This window comes from Seriola dumerili, unplaced genomic scaffold (genome assembly GCF_002260705.1).
Source record: "Seriola dumerili isolate Sdu_G_001 unplaced genomic scaffold, Sdu_1.0 BDQW01000092.1, whole genome shotgun sequence".
Taxonomy (NCBI): domain Eukaryota; kingdom Metazoa; phylum Chordata; class Actinopteri; order Carangiformes; family Carangidae; genus Seriola; species Seriola dumerili.
Window position 1 is genome coordinate 926,886 of NW_019174347.1, and position 21,114 is coordinate 947,999.

Consider the following 21,114-nt stretch of genomic DNA (forward strand, 5'->3'; position numbering starts at 1 on the left):
TGTTGTGTTGTGTTGTGTTGTGTTGTGTTGTGTTGTGAACGTGCTTGTGTTTCTGGTGAACTAAACATTTCCGTTGTCAACCTCTCGTGATAGTCCACGACACTCACACACCACAGGGTGGCAGCGATGCACCGCAGAGCTGTTTGCTGACTCCCTGGTCTTTTTTTTTTTTCCCCTTTCTCTACATCGTGGGCTCTGCAGCACTGAAATCACAGCACGTGTTTCAGGAAGAGACTGTAATGAATCCAGTGGTGGAGCCTCTACCAGTCTGTAATCTGTATTGTTATTTTTATACAGGTTAAATAAAATTTCACTGCATCTATACCTTTACTGCACCTTCTTCTTTTATACTTTCTGCATGATAAAAAAAAGCTGTAGAGCTGAATGACATTTGATCTGTTTTGACTTGTGACACATTGTTTAAGAGGTGAAACATTTACTCACATTGGTTTTTCCTGGCTTTCAGAAGTATCCTCTGCCTGTGACTCTACAGTGGTCTACAGTAATGTGGCAGTGATTGGGGCCTGGGGACGGATGGGTAGTTTTTAATGAGCCGCTCTGAGCAGCTCATTAAAACTAAAACCAAAGAAATGACTGAAACTAGTTCATTTGAATCTGTGTGAACTGAACTTTGACCCCAGCTCCTGTGAAGTGTGAACTTGAACAACACTGAACACTGGAGGATCAGCTGCAGGCTTAGTATTAAACTGTCTATAGATTACAGCAGTGAGACTGAAACCTCATTACAACTAATTATGGTACATTTTCTGAATGGATTCATTTCTAGTGACTTGGAGTAAAACCAAACTTTTAATTATTTTTACTGACAGGCCTTTATAACCTTCTTAATGACCCATCTGGATCCCTGCATCTCGCTCTTTTAGACTTATCGCCACAGCTTTGACCATATTATAAACGTGCTGTTAAACTTGACACTCCCATCATTTGCGATATGCCAGTGCTCTTAAATTGCATTAGAGACAGGACACAAACTGACACATAAATCCCTAAGTTCACCACTTGCTCCTCAAGACGCTTGTAGAATAAACCAACCAGCTACTTGGACCTTAAACATCACTGGGCTGCAGGCTGGTTTTAACCTCTGTTTTAAATATATACTGCCAGACTTCATGGCACACACACACACACACACACACACACACACTCACCTGCAGTGCACCACGACAGGTGTGTGTAAGGGCCTCTGGTGGAGGTAGTGTCCATGAACCTCCTGGATGAATCGCAGCAGGTTGCTCTTGCTGTCAGGAAGACCGCTGACGAGAAACATGGAGAAATGATGAGTCGAACCTCTTCGACCTCAAACATGATCAGAGTCGTTTGTTACTTCACAGGAACTAGTGACTTACAGCTCGGGCCAGGAGGTGAACTGGAGGTGGACGACGGTGCGCTTCAGGCTTTGGTCGCGGTACTGCAGGCTGATCATGCGCTCCACGTGCGTCGGCGTCGTCTTCTGCGTGGTCAGGCTGAGTGTGATTGGTCCCTGAGAGAGCTGCTGGCCGCGCTCTGTTGGGAAGTAGCGCAGAACTTTTCCCTGGAGAGAGAAGGAGAAGACAACATTAAAAACACAGAGAGGTAAATTAGATGAACTGTGGGTGGAATGGGTTTCTGTAGGAGCTGTTATCAAACAATACTTGATAAAAACTAACTGGTTATCAATGTGTGATCCTCATACAAACCAAACAATTTTCAGTATTATGTCTGCATGTTTTTCACTGATGCAATAACACATTAGAGATGATGTAAGAAAATGTAAGAGAAAACAAATTCGAAGAAATCTAAGACTAAAAGTTCATAGAAATCCAAATGAATTTTCTGTTAAATCACTGTGTAAACTAAACTAAACTAAAGTAAACTCAGTACCTTATCCAGCTCCAGCTCTGAAACCAGCATGACTATCAGTGACACCTTCTGCTCATACACCATCAGCCAGAAGTCTGCGGCCGTGCCGGTGAGCGGAGCCTGTGTGGCGATAAGGCGCGGGCAGTACGGCGACAGGTCCTCCACGTAGCTGGCGTTGATGTAGTCGTCTTTGCCCGATTGCAGTACCACGCGGTTGAGGTCGTAGGGCATGACATCCTGGTGACGGTTCTTCATGGTGTAGCAGCGGGCGATGGCGATGGAGAGCTGGCGGGCGTCCTTCTCCTGCTGGTCCTGCAGCTCTTTCCAGCGGGCGTCCAGCACCGACAGGCCACCCTCGGTCTCCGAGGGGTGCTCCAGGGAGTCTACTTGGGCTCTGTAACGTTCCAGTTCACTGTGAAGCCGGGCGACACGCTCCGGAGCTTGGTAAGGGTCGCCCTGGATCAAGAGAACTCCCTGTGAGCTCTTCTTTCGACGCTCGCCATCCTGCGGGTCGGCTTTAGTGGGCTGGAGGACGTTGGTGGGGGCCTTGGTGCCTCCTGGTTGGCTCTCTGGGCTCGACGAGAGGAGGTCGTCTGTGCTGGAGTTCTGCCGTTGAAAAAGCGACGTGGAGGGAGAGACAGTAGAGGGAGAGGGAAGAGTGGGTTGGGCTGTGCCTCCGGGGGTGGGGGTTGGTGTGGGTCTCTGCTGAGGGTTCAGCCCCAGAGAGGTAGAACCTGGAGAGGGGGACGGAGAGGGGGAAGGAGACGGGGAAGGAGGGACCGTGTTGGGTGCTTGAGCCGTTGAAGGACCTCCAGGTGAGGGCTGCATCATGTGCTGTGTTGGGGGGACGTGAGGACCATGTGGGCCCATGGAAGTGGGCTGCTGCGGGGCACTTGGAGGTACGTTTGGTCCTGGAGCTGAAGGGTACATAGTAGAGGGTTGAGGATGGGTCATGGGGAGAGGGGCCTGAGGCTGTTGGGGAGCCGCGGGCTGTGGTGCTAGGGGCTGCTGGGGCATCATTGGAGGCCCTCCTGGGTAGCACACTCCCCCAGAGTGAGGGGGCTGAGCCTGGGGTTGGCTGGGCATCCGCATGGGCTGCTGGGGCATGTTTGGTACAGGGGGCTGTCCAGGGTGGGGGTGGTGCTGCTGGGGTAAAGCACCGGGGGGCATTTGGGGCATAGGGCCCCTTGGCAGGTGGACCTGAGGACCAGGGACCATATGAGGTTGTGAGGCAGGAGGCACCTGTGGGTGCAGGGTGGGGTGAATGGGCTGGCTAGTGGGGGGCATGTAGTTCTGTGAGACTGGAGGCATTGGCTGACTTGTTGGGGGCATCTGTGCTCTGGGACCACCTGGTATCTGCATCTGTGGGTGGGGCGGAATCTGCTGGGCATTGGGGGGCAACATGTGTTGGTGAGGGAGTCCGGGGGGCATCTGTTGGCTGGGATGGGGCAGGTAGGGCTGAGATACAGGGGGAGCTGGCTGAGACGTTGAGGGCATTTGTGGGTGCGCAGCATGAGGGGGCATCTGGACCTGAGGGGGCCTTGGCATGGAGCCCGGCATCATCTGGGGGTGCGGCTGGGGCACAAAGCCCTGTGGAGTCTGATAGCCCTGGGGTATCCGAGGCTGAAAGCCATTTTGTTGCTGAGGCTGCAGCTGCCCAGGGAATGCCTGTTGGTACTGGGGAGGAACACCAGGCTGTGGGGGCATATATCCATGGGGGTAGGCTTGCTGGGGAGGGTGAGGGTGAGGGCCAGGAATAGCCCTTGGTCCAGGCTGGTACCCCTGAGGGAGGGGTTGGGGGTACTGCTGGGGGTGCTTCTGCTGCTGAGGTTGGGGCGCAGCAGTTTGCCCTGGGCCTCGAATGGGCATCCCTGGTTGGGGCATAAACTGTGGATAGGCCCCCATCTGTGGAGGCACAGTGTAGCCCGCTGAGGCTGCAGGTGGGACAGGGTGGTGTGGTGTGGGGGCGTAGCTGGGGATGGGGGCCTGGATGCTGTCCACAGTGGTGGTTGAAGGCCGGACTGGTGTCGGGGCAACAGGGCCAGGTTGTGGAGCCTGAGGAGGGGGTGGCCGATAGCCTGACACCGCTGCCTGGGGTGGCATTTGCGGAGGCATCTGTGGAGTCATCTGAGGGAGGGGCCCTCGTGGCAGGGGCCCCTGTGCTGCTAGAGCCCCTGAAGTAGGAAACTGAGCTATCCGTGCCAGAAGTTCTGGAGGCGGTAGGTTGGCGGGGAAGCGAGGAAGACCAGCAGCTGGAGCACCAGGCCAAGGCAGAGAGCTGCTGCCGGCCAGGTTAGCACCAGGAGGGATGAAGGCTTCCGGACCGGGCATACGAGTGGTGGGGAGGGCTGACATGTCAGGGGGGAGGCTGCGGAGCTCCTCAGGTAGGTCACCCCCCAAGGCCAAGATGGCTGCACTGAGCTGGGCCAGCTCCGGGTCCTCCAGGCTGGAGCAGGCAGAGTCGGCATCTGGAGCCTTTGGCTTCAGGGAGGGTTTAGCCGCTGTGGGCCGTGCTGGAGGCTTTTTCTGAGTCTCTCTGAGGACGAGACAAACAATTAAGAGGCACAGCATGAAAATCAGGGATTAAAACAGAAGTTTCGTCATTTGTACCATTATTGGACCTTTATTATTTCATGTCCCCCTTACTTTTCCAGGACGGGCTTCCTCTCCTCTGCCCTCGTCTGACACAGGGCCTTGGCTCTCTCCAGCAGACGGGACGCTTTGGCCTCCAGGTCATCGTAGAACTCCTTCCCTTCCTGTGACTTCTTCATCAGGTCCTCGTAGGCCTCGTACGAGCCCACCAGTCCCTGGACCGTGCTGTTCCACTGCTGCTCGGTCTGACTCAGGCCCTTGCGAACTGAGGCGTACTGAACATTTGCCTCCGTCAGAGCTTTCAGGATGTTCTCCTGAGCCGCCAGGTTCTGGTCAATGTACACCTTCACCTGCTCGTACTTCTTCAGCTGGTCCTCAAATATACGCTGAAAGGAGATCTCACAGTTAATGCTTGGAAAGCTAATGAAAATTCAGCCTCAAGATAACACAGAACAAACACTGACTGGTGCGGTTTAAGTGGGCAGATCCTCCTTTAATCACTCTAACAGATTACCTTCATGTCGGCCCGGTCAGTGGTGACGAGGGTGGAGGTGATGTCGTCCTGCTGGATGAGGTCGCGGAGCTGTTTCTCTAAAGAGCTTCTCTGTTCCCTCATTTCCTGCACCTTCCCCAGGATCCGCTTCATACACTGCAGCCCTGCTACTTCCTCTACATGTCGTTACATTCACAACAATATGAGATAAAATCAATGTTTTGTAAACATGTAAATGTCATTTCTGGTTATTCTCAAAAGCCTTTTATTGATGTTTTCTGGCCCTTTGATTTGTTCTTATTCTTTAACTTATTTGATTTAAATATGATAATAATATCAAGCCTGAAAAACTTTCATTCATTCATCAAACACGCCCTCACCTTCACTGAGCTGGGGCCGGGGCAGGGCCTCTCTCAGACTTTCCAGCGGCCCCCCCAGCAGACGCAGGTTGCTGATGTGCAGGTTCATGGCCCGGTGGAGCTCCGTGTTGGTGAAACTGGCCTTTTCGTGGGCCTCCATGTACTTCTCCAGGTCCCTGCGGATCTCGGCCAGAGCCTGACCCTGCGCCGCTGGGTGCATCTCGCCAGCAGCGGGGCCGCCGACCTCCTGGAGGGCTCGCACGCCGGCCTCGTCTGCCTCCAGGACGTCCCTGATCTCCTTCAGTGAAGACTCCACATCAGTGAAGACGCCCGAGAGCACTGCACAGGCAGGGATGTGACGGGCATTATTTACACAGAGGCACACAGCAAAGTGCCACAGAGCCAAACACAAACAAAAAATGTTATAAAACCAAAACTTTGATTGAGTGTATTCAACAGTCTGGAGCAGTAATTGTTTCATACACTTCTTACCCTGCATAGACTGGATGAGGCTCTTGACGGTGTCGGGTCGAACGCTGAGCGCAGCACATTTCTCCATCAGGACCGGAGGGATGTGACTGTACATGTCCAGGTTGTCCACAGACTCCGGCTCCAAGCCCAGAGAGTCCATGAACTGTCTGCAGGAGGAGACGAAACCAGTCAGCTCACACTGGTTCAGCTTCTGGTAAAATAAAAATCTATTCCCATTAGTCCTGCACTAGACACTTGAACCTGGGACTGGTGGAAGTCACCATTTGTAGACAAAACTGCTACAGGTAATATCTTTACTTAGGTTTTCTTCTTATAAAAAGTGACAGGTCCATAATTTGCAATTTGTACAGCACATTGCAGCGTTTCAGTGGCACTAAGGTTACACTACGGATCCAATTCCAAGGATCAAATGACATAAGCGCATTCGTCTTTATACCTAGGTAACAGCACAGGGTTGTGGCTACCGACAGACATGTCCTCAAACAGGACCTGACCATTACCTGAGATTCTTATAGATTAATAGTAAACTCTTTGGTTGGTAGGTTGGATTTTTTTTAAAAGCTCGCAATTTTAAATATATAATAATTTACAGCATAGTAACAGAAAAATAGTCACAAATTTGATCTCAGCCCCAAACACTCATGTACTCACTCTAGTGTCTCATTCTTGCTTTCTATCTTGACCATGACGTCCCTCAGCAGCTTGGCCTTCTCCTCACTGGAAGAACACAAACATAACTTTAACCGATAGACATTGATAAACTATCTTTAAGCATGAAAGGCTAAATGAACACAAACTTGTCTAATACGAACTCAGCATCCACTGACAGTGCCTACCTGTACAGAGAAGAGGCTTCATGAGCAGCCATTGGCACCAACTTGGCAAACAGGTCTGGTCCAGTGACGCTGGGGTCGGTGGGGTTGACTGGTAGAGCTTTCACCAGTGGTGCACCTGGGGGGGGGGGGGGGGGGGGGGGGAGCAACGAGGTGTTGGTTTTACAGGGACAGTAACAGACTCGATTTTATCAACAGAATTACACAGATCATCAGAACAGGAGCGATCAAAATCGCATGAGAAAGAAACAGCTGTTAGTTAGTTAGTTTATTTTTTTTAGCACAGCATGCAGCCAGTTTTAGTCAGCCTGTCTCACTGACAGTATTTTTAATGTGAGTAATCAGAAGTAATCAATTGAAGCGATTAGTCCACTGACTTTTTATTCTACAAATGATTCTACAACGATTTTGACAATCGATTATTTGTGTAATTCATTTCTTTAAGAAAAGAAAAAAATCACTGGCTTCAGCTTTTCAACTGTGAATATTTCCTGGTTTCCTTCATCTTATATAATTTTACACTGACTATTTTTGGGATTTGGACAGAAATAACAATACAGTCATTTGAGTACATCAGCTTGGACTGGATATTGGTGATTTGCATTTTTTCAGTATTTTCAGACATTTTAAAACCAAATCAGTGGCTTATTATTCAAGAAAATTGTCACACACACAAAGGGCTACACACATCAATCAGCAGACACATACTGCAACATGCAAATGCAGCTTTGCATAAACAAAGCGAGTGAATGCAGTGAAGCTTCTTGTTACCTTTGACTGAGGCCAGAGTCTCCAGAGAGGGAACCGTCTCATGATAGATGAAGTCGTTGTCCTTTTTGGCTGAATTAAACCTGGAGATGAAAGTTTAAAGACAACATTTTCACATACTGTAAGTTTCTTCTATAAGACACCAGCGAATCTACATGAAAATACCAACAACTGTGATACAGGACTTGTTGCTCACTTTCCACCGATAACATCCATGGTGAATCTCAAGGCCTCTTGCACACTGTCAGGTTGACCCTGGTTGTACCAAGACAAGGAAAAGGAGAGTTTATTAGTTTATTACACAAGTGGAAAACACACACCAAGACTGGTTGTAGTGACATTAAAATTATTTCATCTTGTGTTACAGGGAAGTACATGCTGTTCTACCTTGGCCAGCTTGATGGCTTCACTGAGTTTATCCATGGAGCTCTGCAGGTATGCTAACTGTTGGAAAAAGAAAGAAATGGAGCAGAGTGGAAAACTGGATTGAGCCGGACGAAGGTGAAACATTATTTTTATTTGAGACATTTAGCTGAAGGAAAAGTAGTGTGCTATAACTGAAACAGTAAACTCAGTAACTGCTATCCTGTTCTGTAGCAGGAAGTTGAATGTGTGTATGTAATTTCTTCACCCTGAATTTAGTCTATAAGGTAACCTTAGTGCTTCCAAAATGCTGTGTAGTAGTGTCTGAGAGAAAAACAGTTTGACAAGATTGTCAAGATTTAGAGGCTAAGACTGATGCCACTAGCTTAGCAAACAGACTGGCAACAACCATATTCTTTACCATTGGACAGAGCCAGAGCTTTAAGCTAAGCTAACTGTCTGCTCATTCTTGCTTTATAATTAGCGTACAGACATGAGAAATCAAATAAGTCTCAGGTTTCCCTAAATGCCCACCTATTCCTTTAAAAATGGTGGAACCACTGGAGAACCTTATTGAAAGTGATACACAGCCTGGAGGTAAGAGCCTGAGAGGACAGAAAAGTCACCATCGTGGTGACTGAGACTTGATTTTTATTTGACAGTGGTTTGTAAAAGTGGTTCTGAATTGAATTATATTCAAGGAAAAATTGAATTTGTGTTAATTCTTCACAAATTCCTGGAGGAACTGTTCATTTCTATTTTGAATTATGCAGCAACCAATAGTGAAAAACACATAGATCAAAGCCACAGCAACCTGATAGCAGATGTAATAAAAATCCTGAGTGTGAAATGTGGTCCTACCCGCTCTCCGTACTTCTGCTGCTCCTCAGCCTGTTTTCCCATATGGAGCTGTTGAGAGAAAAAACAAGTCAGAGAAAGGAGGAAATGTGTTTTGTGTCTGTGTGTGCATCTGAGTAATCAAATTCCAACAAACAAACACAATCATACATGCACGGAATTACCACACGCACACAGACACACACAGTTGGGTGTGTGCGTGTGTCTGAGTGCCTCTCTGCCATTAGACTCACATGTGCAATAGCAGCAAAGTAGTAGATTTTCATCTGAACCAGTTTCTTCCAGTCCTTCTGGATCTTCCCCAGCATGGAGGCTGTCTCCGAGTTCTCCAGAGCCCTGCAGGCCTCTTTGTAGTAATCCACCACCTGCAGCGCCACAGCCACACTTATACCTTCTAATATTTGAATTATTGATTGATATGATGTTATTAAATGTGATGGAAATATAATGGTAAGACACTGACCTGAGCGCTGATGCGTGCAACCAGGAAACTCTTCCTGTTGTCCAACATGGACTTTTCCAGAAGACACTCCTGAGCCTGGCCCTGGGAAGTAGACACTGGTTGATTTTCCAACGAGCACGCGAGCGAGCATGCGTGTGTGCGTGTATCTACATACAGTATGTGTAACCTACCAGCATAAGGTTGATGTTGAGGTTAAGGATCTGGTGGCTCATGTCCACACTGAAGTTGTGGCTGAAATGATCTCTCAGGTAGGAGAATGCCCCGGCAGAGCACTGGAAGTGGGTACACGACACCTTCATCCCCTGAAAGCAAGGCAGATAGTCAGTGGGACTACGTATATCACATACGGTACATGATTGTGTTTGTTTTGTGTATACATGTGTGTCTTACCTCCTCAGACACCCTGTTATCCATGGCTCCCAACATGGAGTGCAGGGCCCCTACAGAGAATCCAGAGATAGGTTCAGTTAACACTTTTTCACTTTTTCAAGTGAAACAAGGCAAGAGTCTGAGTGGTCTCACCCCATCACCCAGTCTTTTTACAGGATATCCTGCAAAGATAAATACGTTTATCTGCTTTAATGAGCGTCTATAAATTGCTCTAGGTGACTTCACTCACCAAGATTGTAGAGGATGCAGGCTTGCTCATAGCTGATGTCATCATGTGTGACTGTTTTTCCAGAGAAAATTTCAGTCCTGCACAAAAACAAAAATTTAAAAAGGGCATATTACAGAGCATCTGTGATTATTAGATATTTTACTGTGTTGTTATTTTGTCCACCTCTCTACATTATCATTTAGGGCACTGAACTGACATTTTTATCCAGATGAAACCGCAGTGACTGGAATTCTAAAATAAGCTCCAACCCTCTGGAGTGTAGGCAAACAATAGATCAGACTGCAGGAGGACTGGTGTGTGTGTGAATGCTCAGTCCTGCCTCTGTTATCTACCTCTGTGTGTGTGTGTGTCTATGTGTGTGTCTGTGTGTGTTACTACCATGAGATGGGTACAGCAGCCTCCTGGCTCGATCCCATGGGAACTCTGCTCTGGAGGTAATGCAGCTGGCCGAAGTACTTCCTCAGTGTGCTGCATCCCTCGAAATCCCTCGTCACATTCACTGCGCTCTGTGGAACAGACACAGACTCATGTGCTTGATCGGCTGCTCTTCACCACTGAAGCTACACAAATCACCACATCTGGAAACACACCGTGACCTGACTCATCTGTACATCGTGTAATGTTAAGAACTGATTATTTTCTTGATGAGCTCATTTTTAGTCGTCATGTGGACTCGAGTCTTCGCTGGGATCAGATCTTGGATGGATGTGCAAACTGACACCATCAGATATCCCTCAGCTGTTAGACAGCAACATTTGACTCCATTAGAGTGTCCCACAGGAAACAGACAGAGTAAAGACAAACCACAAACTCTTATGATTACATCCTCATCTCTGATGAGCTCAGCTGCATCTTATTTGAGAGCAGGTTCTGTAGTTGTGAAGCTGGATTCTGATTTACTTAGGGTTGATAATATATATGTGATAAACTCTGTATAGTTCTATAGATCTTTGCATGATTTCTTCACAGTTTGAGGCCCTTGTTTCCTGTGAAACAGTTTGTGTCAACTGTTAAATTCCCACTTTCGTCATCCTGACTTTTCCTTACTATAAGTAAATCAACAAATAACTGAAAAAGCATTTTGAAAGTGTTCACATTTCCTCTTACACAGGTGGACTTGTAGCTGTTATACATGAGAATGAACCGAGCCTCTCGTTTGTCGTATCTTAGTGGATGTTAGACAGTGGAATAACTTCAACTACATTCACAAGCAGCTTTAAAGGAATTCCACATAATGACAAACAGGTTGGAAAATATTTCTGCTGAATCTGGAGACGTTTCGCACATGGCCTACCTGCCGCATTGTCTCCAGTTTCTTCAGCTGTTCGTTGTAGTTGTCCGGATTCTCTCCATAGTTCTTCAAGATGAACTAGCCGAGAGGAGACAGGAAGAGCAAGCAGGTTAACATGGTGCATTTTAAAAATCCTGTTCCTTACTTGCTCATGCTGAAAAAAGGCTGTTTAGGTAAAAACAAAATCCAGACCAGCAAAATATGTTTTAATATGTTTGGCTTTAATAGAATCATATTTAAAAACATACATCATGCAGGATGACTGCCTAGAAAATATAGGTTTTGGGGGCGCCTCGGTGGCTCACCAGGTAGAGCACATGGGTTTAATCCCAACCGCAGCCCTTTGCTGCATATCATCCCCTCTCTCTCCCTGACTTCCCTGCCTATCTCTCACTGTCCTACTGGAATAAAGGCAAAAAGTCCAAAATTTTGAACATTTCCCTTGAAATGTCTTTAAAATGAAAACAAGCTACTTAATGTGAGGTCAGGAGGTAAACAGCCCTGCAGACATACTGATTCTCTTACTAGTCCATCTCTTTCTGTTTTATAATGAAATCATGGAGGCAGGAAGGTCACAGGGCTTCAGGAGAGATGCTCAATGACACAGCAACAGGACAGGCATTGTCCCGCTTTGACTTCCACAAGACAAATATGAGCTGTTCTACCTTTTGTCTGAGGTAAACACATGAAACTGTAGCCAATTTAGAGACAGTCTTAAATGATTAACTGATTGAAATTAGCCAATAAGGAACGCAACATTATTTTCTCACATATTATACTTTAACTTGTTCCAAAATCTGAATTAAGTTAAAATAATACCACCACCATGTCAGTTAGCAATATTTTTCACACAAGACAGACAGCATTTTTGAATGAAGGTGCTGATGTGGACAGTCCATTGCAAAATACAGTAACCAAAGAGGGCAAAGATCTGTTTTTATCTGCTCCAGGAAGGAGCTGAAAAATAGATCACCAGATTAAAAATTTTCTTTCTTACAAATATCAGACACGTGAGCTTGAAAATAGGTGATGTTTTTAATTACTTGAGAAATCAGTATGCATCACAATGAGCAATGACTTTTGAAATTCAACAGTGACTTTCATTGTCTTGGTCATTCTTTAAGCAAAAATACTAAACATTTCCTCTTTCCAGCTTAAATATTTTATGTTTTTCTTTCTTGTACATAATAGTAAACAAAATATCAATAATATATAGTTTTTGATTGTTGGTGAGACAAAACAAGACATCTGAGCACGCCACCTTGGGCTGTGGGAAATTCTAATTTCTGAGATTTTATGGAAATGAAAGTAATTATTAGTTGCAGCCCTACATATCATGGCTTATACTTCTTTTGTGCAACATTCAAACACACATGAAGGAATTCTCTCTATGGAACGATTTGAAAGCAATCAATAAAGAGTCCCCAATGTATTGGTTGCTTCTAATGTTATGTTTGATATTCACTTTGTTATGTATCTATTAAAACCTGTTCATTACCAGCAGTATTGTAACAGGTGTAACTTAGTGACTGCGTTGTATATTTCCCAATTAATGTAAATAACAGAATGATCAAATATGTTATATATAACATATCCGTTATATATATATATATATATATATATATATATATATCCGTTGTCTTGTCTCCTTTGGCATGTGAAGAAGCCCCTGCGTCCAGGTGCATGTGACAATGAGATCACTGTTTATTATGTTCACGTCGGCAGTCTGACCGGGCCGTGAGGAGCGAGGCGCCTCATTTTTAACAGTGCGTATCTATGACTTCAGTGCAGAGTAGTTTGGTTCATTTCTAGGAGTTAGCCACTTGGTTTAGAGCTAATTACGAACTTCGACTTGGGGTTCTAGCTTATTATTTAGCTAGCAGGATGCTAACATTAGCAAACAAAAGGCGGTGGTCAGGGGGATTTGCCAGTCAGAACCTAGCTACCCGTTCTGGAAAATTCTATCCCAGACCAGTGACAGCTACTGGCTCGTTTGACCGGTGGCTAACGTTAGCTTCTTGATTAGGTTATCCACTCGTCCATAATCCCTGCGTGGTTGACTTTCGACCTCAGCCCTGTTGCTCCATTCCCCACCCAGCTCACCTGCCTGACGGACGGGCTGAACTGGAACTCTCCTGCCTCCTTCAAATCCAGCCAGATCATCGGCATCCGGGGGACCGCCTCCATCGCGGCCGACTTTAGACGGCGCTATCAGCCGTTACGATGTCCAAACCTCGTCGGTAGTTTTGTGGACGTTAACGGTTTTCCAGAAGAAAGCTTTCCTCCCAAACAACTGTGTCATGTATCCATTTACACTTCAACCGGAAGTAAGACGCGTAAGTGACGTAGCCCCCAATACGTGGCGCGCGGATTTGTTGGAAATGTAGTCAGTGGTGCAACTAGACTTGCTTTCTATTTTCTTCGAAAAGCAAAACGTATATTGAGCTATTCGTTAAAATGAAGTTGATATTATCACGTCTATTGCTGTTCCTATCTTCATTCTGTAGAAAGCATATAGTTCTCCCGCTATAATACTGTAATAAGGGTAATAAGAGTAATTTATTTTATACAACAGTTAGTTCCGACCAAGTAATTTGATTGGACAAGAGAAACTCCATGAGTGCTGATAGAGAGTAGGCCTATAGCAGCACTGCGACTTTTAACTACATGTATCACTGCGCTTTACAGGTGTTCTATTAACCGTTAATTAGCGTTACGTTAACGGTCGTTATCTATCTTAGATTGTAAAAAAAAAACAAAAAACTTTGCAACGTAAAGATGAATATATTTCCAGAAATAGCATTTGAATGAAATGATGTATGGTCGTCAGAGGAGGATTATGGGAATGAAACAGGCGTGGATAATATGACATCTTCAGGTGAGGTGATATTGCTTAAATAGACAGATCGTGTTTTCTTTCTGACACCTGAATGATAGAAAATATCAAGTCACTTAACTCAGATTTCAAAGTCTTTTATTAAATTACACATTTACACAACATGAGAACTCACATTCTTATGGACACACAGAGTAAAACCAGCAAACATGAAGCAAGAGTCCAGAAAAACATCAGCTGCAATGAAACAAAATCCGTAAATTTAAAGCTGTGAGTGAAGGAATGTTAAAATTTCATAAGCTGCAGGTAAGTGAAGGTAAAAGTCCAACAGCAGTTGTGCATGAAGTTCAAGTTATTATTAATAATCATATAACAATCATAAACATACAGTTCATTCGTTTCAGAGCAATTCTGACTGAATAAAAGGTTTAAATGTCACATGTTATTCCTGTGCCTCGATTTCTCTGTGCGAATTTATGAATTTCCACGATTTAGGTCTTTATTATCATTATTATTATTGTTATTATTATTATTATCATTATTGTTGTTATTATTATTATCATTATTATTAGTAGTAGTAGTATTATTATCATTATTAGTATTAGTATTAGTATTATTATTAGTATCATTATTATTATTATTATTATTATTATTATCCCACCTGTCCTCACCCAATGGCAGATAATTTATTTTTAAAAGTTATGATCATTTGTTACAAGAATATTTTCAGTAATATTTTATCGTATTAACAGGAATAATATCAGAATATTTAAGAACTTAAACATATATTTTTCAGAAATATCTGCTGGATTAATGGTTTGTTTTCAGGGATAATATCACAGGAATATTATTATAGAAATTCACAGAAATGTTTTCAGACACACTGCAGTGATTTGATGTAAAAGTTAGTGTGTCTTTAGTTGTAGCTGGGGCAGGGGGTATTTGCTCAGGGCACCATACGAGCTGGAACCGCCACTGGTCACATCAGCTCGTGCTCAGTTGAAATTTCTCACCTTGTTTGACCATGTTGTGTTTCTCTGTGTTGTTTCTCCTCCCAGTCAGCAGATGTCACTGGAGCATCTCAGGAAGCGGCTGCTGCTGGAGGCGGCGCAGACCAGACAGAATGATGATGTCAGAGCCCTGATGGCCAATGGGGCTCCGCTCACGCCAGACTGGGTGAGGTTGATATGGGTTAATTACGAAATAATCTTCAAGCTAATCCATGATAAAATGAGCGTGAACGCTCATCTGCTACTAAGAACCAGAGATTGTCAGCCATTATTTTCATGTTGGACCATGGAGGTATAATACAGGCATGTGTTGGACATGGTGCAGTGGCAGTGTGACAGTAAAGCTGAGGCCTCATGTATTGAGCTAGAAAGATAAGACAAAGTAAAAGAAATCCTGAGCAGACACTTGAAGGAAAAAGCAACACTCAGATACTCAGTTTTTACTGTAAACTGTTTGCTTGCACATCTACTGTATATTTTTAACACATTAAATATATATAATACACATTATACTGTATATATACAGTATATACTGTATATATACTGTGCCACATGTGTCTGAAACCTATTGAACTATAGTCTGGGGCTGCAACTAACAATTTTTTCACTTATCTATGAATCTGACAGTTTTTGATCAACTGATTAATCGTTTAGTCTATAGATATCAGAAAATAAAAATTATATATATTAGAATTTTCCTAAAAAAGGTGATGTCGTCAAATCCCAAAAATTTTTCATTCACTTAAGACAAATAAAACCTCACAACTTAAAAATGACTTCAATGATTAATCATTAATCAATTACCAAAATATCCACCCATCCATCCATTGACTAACTGATCAATCAGCTTATTGTTTCAGCTGCACTATAAATATATTTTACACAGGCACTCAGATTCCAGTAGTTGCAGAACATAATTTGTTTTCATAAACATCTGTTGCACTGTAACAAGCTGTTTTTAAAACTACCGAGCATCAGTGTCTTTACTTTTTTTTTTTTATCATAATCCTTATTTCTAATACATTGATTTGGCATCCAAGCTGATAAAATAAGTGTTTTACATACTTTTTAATCATTAAAATAATCAAAGAACCATTTTTTTAAATAATTCATCATTATTTTAAACATACAAGCTTACATTAAATAACTACACTGATGCTTCCTCTGAGTCTTATCATATCTATATATAACGTTCATTTATAATTTACTGCTCGCAGGCACACTGTACGCCACGAATGTAGTTTTATTGAATGTCCTCTTCCCCCTGATGCTCCCTGACGCCACCTGTCTCGCCTGCACAACGACAGATGACAGATTGAAGTGTGTCAAAATGAATCATATTTAGAGTCGCGGTCTGTCTGTAGAATATATCACATTTGAAAACATTTACATAGAGGAGTAGTCACAGTGTTAAAGGACACAGGATTTAGTGGATTTATGCCATGTTCTCAATCATGATGTCTGCATTTTTAAATAAGCAGAGAAATTGCAGCTTTCATCTTGTTAATTTATTAAAACAACCGCATCGCAGATCATTCATATGTATGAATTCTAAATCAAGCGTGAATGATGGTTTGATTTGTCTCCCTCTCTTCCTGAGTAAAGACTACAGTGTGAATATAAAAGAGGATAATTTAGATTCCTGTTCCCGCAACACTGGTGGATTACCTGTCTTGTGTGCCGCAGTGTATGAGATAGAGAACTCCTGCATCACGTCCTGCTTGTAGTCACTGAAAAACTGTTTGTGTTTACAGTTTATCTGGCACGGTGTGAGCGCTGCATTAGAGGAGACTCAGAGATGTGGAGGTTGTTATGTCATGTGATGACAGAAATCACTGCAGTGAAGGAGAAGTTTGGGGCCTAAATGTATCTGACAAAGGTGAGTACTTCAAGACTCCTGTTACAACTTCTGAGTCTGATAGGCGTTTACCAGACAGAGGGCTCCGTCAGAAGAGGCTTTCAAATTGCATTATACGGAGGTGAGCTTGACACATACAATGCTCTTTTAATGCTCCTTGATATCCATGACTAACGCAGCAGCAGCCTGAAAAGTCAGAGAAATTATAGCAGAAGTCTGTTTCTAACTGTAACATGAACGAACTAGAAATTCCTCCTTCTTCATCAACCACAATCAGTTTCACTGTGGAGCCTTTGCTGTGTTTAACTCAGCAGCTGCGAGGTGGGATTGCAAATAACTGTGTAAATACCAACCGTGGAGTTGCTGGCACTGTATGAAAAAAAAAAAAAAAACTTAATGTCAAGTGAAATCTCCCTGGATAAAGATAACAAAAAATCCTCTTAGAGCTTTAATCACCTCCAGCTGCTCCTTTTTTTGTAGCACTTCTCTCTCCTCTTTTCCTCCAGCTGGGCTGTCATCACCCCACCTCAGAGGCGCTGCTGCGTGCCGGTGTCGGTGGACAGGACCCCTCGCCATGTGGCCGCAGGGAGGGAGGGTCATTAAAGGCTGCTGTCATTAAATATAACAAGGTAATTATAAATAATAAAAAAGCAAGTACTTCAGGTTTTTTTATTTTTTGCAAGCATGAAGGGTTTTCTGATGAAACACTAGAAGATCTCTACTAGAATACTAGAACTTAATCCCACAGGTGTTTGATGGGGTTTGAGGTCAGGACCCTGTGCAGTCCAGTTCTTTGACATCAAACTGGGAAAACCATTTCTTTATAGACCTGGCTTCATGCACTGGGACATTGCTGCTACAGAGTTAAAAGGCAAGGGAAGTTTATTTGTGTAGCACATTTCCCTAATGCTAACAAGGCAATTCAAAGAGCTTTATATAAAACATAAAAGACAAGAACACTGTTGTCTAAAATATCAATGTATGGAGCCCCTGTGTCCACATACCTCTGATCTCTCCTACCTGCCTAGTCACAGACATCTGTTCTCATCACTTCCCGTTCGTCTCCCTCTCTCTCTTGTGTTCTTTCCTCTTCTCGGCACTGGGGGGCGCTGTGCATCTGTGCAGAGCGGCACCAACATCAACGCCAAAAGATATGCTAAAGATGACGCCGCTGCACCGGGCAGCCCTGCACGGCCACAGGGAGGTGGCCGAGCTCCTGCTGAGGTACGGCGCAGACGTCCACCACTGCCTCAGCAAGTTCGACAAGACGCCCTTTCGACATCGCCATGGATACCAGCAACACTGAGCTGGTGATACTGCTACAGGTGGACAGACAGGAGGGTGGGGATGGTTGGGGGGGGGGGGCATTTTGGGGAAAAAAAGACAGAGCAGACATTCAGACAGAGTTGAGGAGGGGAAAACAGGAAGGGAGAAAGACAGTGAATGAGATGTGAGGAGTCAGACAGAGGGGACAGAGAAAAATAGATGGCGATGAGAGAAAGGCAAGAGAAAGAGACATAATGGGGAGAGGGAGAAAGAATATGATGTAGGCGGAGAGAGATGGAAAGGGGAGAAAGCTTATTACGGGGTCGAGGGAGAGATAAAGACAGACAACTGTAAGGGACAGGAAGGGTGAGGCAGAAAAACAGACAAGTCGAGTCAGGTCATCTGCTTCTGCTGGTTTCTCAAACACATAACACTTTGATGCAAGGTTATTAAAAAGATAACAGGAGACGTTCGGGGTGGAGAAAAAAAAAAATAGAAAATGACCAAGCACATTTCAGCCAAGGCAGGTAAAAATGAGGACGCAGAGGAGGAGAGAGATGGACAGATAGATGAAGGTGGGAAAGACAAGGAGATGTAGATGGATAAATGAGGGGCTTATGAGAGAAGGGGAGAGAGCGGGAGATGTACAGAGATTGGGGGAGAGAAAAACAGAAAGGAGGGGGACGGTGGAAGAGAGACGGGGGAGATGAGGAGATTAACAAAGAGGCGGACAGAAGGGGAGTAAAGTAAAAAAGAGATATAAGAAGACGAAAGTGTGAGATTGCAGACGCAGATGTGTTTGCACGCCCTCCCCTGTGATTTAAAAAAGAAATACGTTTGATGTTTTCTAAGTGCGACTAGCAAAGCTCCAGTCGGACTCTCACCGGCGTTGCTATGGTTGCAGTGGCCATGCAGCCTCCCTCTGTCAGACAGCCATGTTGCAAACAGTTCTTAACCAGAACACCCGCATTTAGACACCATTTCACACAAGATGGGATTAGACCTTGTCTTTGGAAACATAAAGGATCCACACTAATAATCAGAATAACAGAGCTGTGGTTAAGGACACAGTGCTGAGCAAAAAAAAATGAGATTATAAAAAAGCCCACATGCTCTGCTACTGAGGCCTTACATAACAGAGGTGTGTGTGGGCCTTTAGGTGCTACGTTGGAGGTTCTAGTTAGCGTTAGATAACTTATCTCCTTGGACAGCTGGCGAGGATACAGATAGCAGGGCCTCAAGCATAAGTAGCAGATTGACCCGTGTAAAGATGGCCGCAAACAGAGGGGCACTGATACGTGTTTATGAGGCATAAACACCCACCTTGGCCATGAGTTAGAATACTCCTCTGAGGCAAGTGTTTGAGAAGGATGAATCACCATAAGGACACCATGATATGTATTCATTGTCTGGATTTAACTTACTGTTAAGCTCTGGTGTAAAGCCTTTTTGCTAGAGGTGGATTTTTTTTTAGGTTGAAACACAGACATAAAGCAGCAAAAATGTTCATATCCTGTCAATAAAATGACACAGTTTCTCTCTCATCAAGATTTAAGGTCTCCTTTGGATGAAATCACCACCAGCAGCGCAAGACGCCAAACTGCACAGAAAATGAACCATTGGAGGATAAACAATAAAACAAACTATTAAGTTTTAAATCTAAGCCTACGCCTGTTGTGGCCATTATGTTTTATCCACCATTAACCACGTGATTACCTTTGGTCGGAAGACAGGGCAGCTTTGAAGATAGAAAAAAAAAAAGATTGTCATACCATCAATGAAACGATTCTCAAAATGCTTTCTCACTTTCAGACCGGTTTAACCTGCAGTTGTTCAGGGCGTCTGAAGACCAAAAACTGTTGAGCTGTGACTCTTTTCTAATAGAATGAAAGTAGTGGATAAAAGTGTCACTTCCAATTACTGGATGTCGATGCTATCCACTTAGTATAAATCGAGTGATGTCAACTAAAGACACTGATACTGGATGAATGTTCAGTTATCTAGTGTGTAAACCTTTTATCTTCGTTTCAGACAGATGAAAATGGAAACAATTGGTTGGCTCCTATATTATACATCAAAGTGTTTCTGTGATTCATTTTATGCCTAACTAATTAATGCCTTACAAATGAATCTGAAATGTAATAAGAAACCAGAAATTGTATTATATACTGCTTTCTCCCTCAAAAGGGCAAGTAAATATCGATAAAAAAATAATGATTAAAAATTGTGACCAGATTTTTGGCAAAATGCCCTTGAATCAACCCCACTGGACTGTTCACAGTGATAGATGAGAAAGAGGGAATATACAAAAAGATTAACTCAAGACTTTTCAGGCCAGTTTAAAGTGGCTATAATCAGTATTTTTATATTAACAATAAATCACTTGACTACTAGCTGCAGTTCACGTCAGCTTTAGCATTTTAGCATCTTCCAACTTAAAAATAACTTTATTTATCTGTTTGGAACTTCATTTGTGTGAAAGTGTAAGTACAAACAAAACACATGGCTGGAAAAATAAATAAAACAAAGTAGACAACAAACAAGTACAGTTTAGCTAGTGTAAAACAGTTTAAGACGGTAAGTGTGCTTAAAATTGTCCATATATATACGGTAAATAGTAGTATGTGAAAGGGGTCAGTAAGGTCAAACCCCAGGCTAACACTCAGGCATTCATGAGTTTGATGGATGTATATGCACAATGCTTGACATGCTTGGTCCTGAATATGAATGTATGTATCTGCAGCCCGAAGGTAGATGTCTGTATTGGTTGTGTAGTGTGCGTGTAGCATCTGAAGCTTTTTGTAGTCCTTTCATCTTAGTCCATCTGCTGTAAATGCTGCTTGATGAATCTTCCTCTAGTCCAATGATTTTGCTGCTCATTCTGATGATTTTGTTGAGAGGACTGAGGTGGATGTTAGTCAGTGCACCAGACCAGGCTGTCATGTTGTACCTGTAGAAAGATAATAGGACCAATTTGACGGACCAGTTTAGTTTCCCTCTTGGGGTTCTCATAGTGTTGTTTCCAGCTCTAAGAACTCACTGCGTGCTACCTGCCCAGCACCAAACGACAGACAATTTTAGCGACAAGGTTAGCACGGAATTTGCCAGACTTCTTCTGTCTTGTACAGAATCACATAGTTGTACATTTGACAT

General features: G+C 43.9%; 1 protein-coding gene across 1 annotated transcript in view; it reads right to left on the reverse strand.

Moving 5' to 3' along the window:
* The window catches only part of ptpn23 (protein tyrosine phosphatase, non-receptor type 23), a 17,664-nt gene extending 4,365 nt beyond the window's left edge, over positions 1-13,299 (reverse strand). The window contains exons 1-21 of the mRNA XM_022746182.1: positions 13,095-13,299; positions 10,995-11,069; positions 10,079-10,206; positions 9,701-9,777; positions 9,472-9,521; positions 9,252-9,383; positions 9,082-9,162; positions 8,852-8,983; positions 8,622-8,669; positions 7,785-7,841; positions 7,594-7,652; positions 7,401-7,480; positions 6,633-6,747; positions 6,448-6,513; positions 5,797-5,942; positions 5,326-5,643; positions 4,967-5,121; positions 4,507-4,838; positions 1,882-4,396; positions 1,368-1,552; positions 1,170-1,274 (exon numbers count right to left, since the gene is read on the reverse strand). Of these exons, the coding sequence (XP_022601903.1) occupies positions 1,170-1,274; positions 1,368-1,552; positions 1,882-4,396; positions 4,507-4,838; positions 4,967-5,121; positions 5,326-5,643; positions 5,797-5,942; positions 6,448-6,513; positions 6,633-6,747; positions 7,401-7,480; positions 7,594-7,652; positions 7,785-7,841; positions 8,622-8,669; positions 8,852-8,983; positions 9,082-9,162; positions 9,252-9,383; positions 9,472-9,521; positions 9,701-9,777; positions 10,079-10,206; positions 10,995-11,069; positions 13,095-13,178 (4,940 nt within the window). The 5' untranslated portion in view covers positions 13,179-13,299. The remainder of the gene's footprint in view (positions 1-1,169; positions 1,275-1,367; positions 1,553-1,881; positions 4,397-4,506; positions 4,839-4,966; positions 5,122-5,325; positions 5,644-5,796; positions 5,943-6,447; positions 6,514-6,632; positions 6,748-7,400; positions 7,481-7,593; positions 7,653-7,784; positions 7,842-8,621; positions 8,670-8,851; positions 8,984-9,081; positions 9,163-9,251; positions 9,384-9,471; positions 9,522-9,700; positions 9,778-10,078; positions 10,207-10,994; positions 11,070-13,094) is intronic.
* Between the last annotated feature and the right edge of the window lie 7,815 nt (positions 13,300-21,114).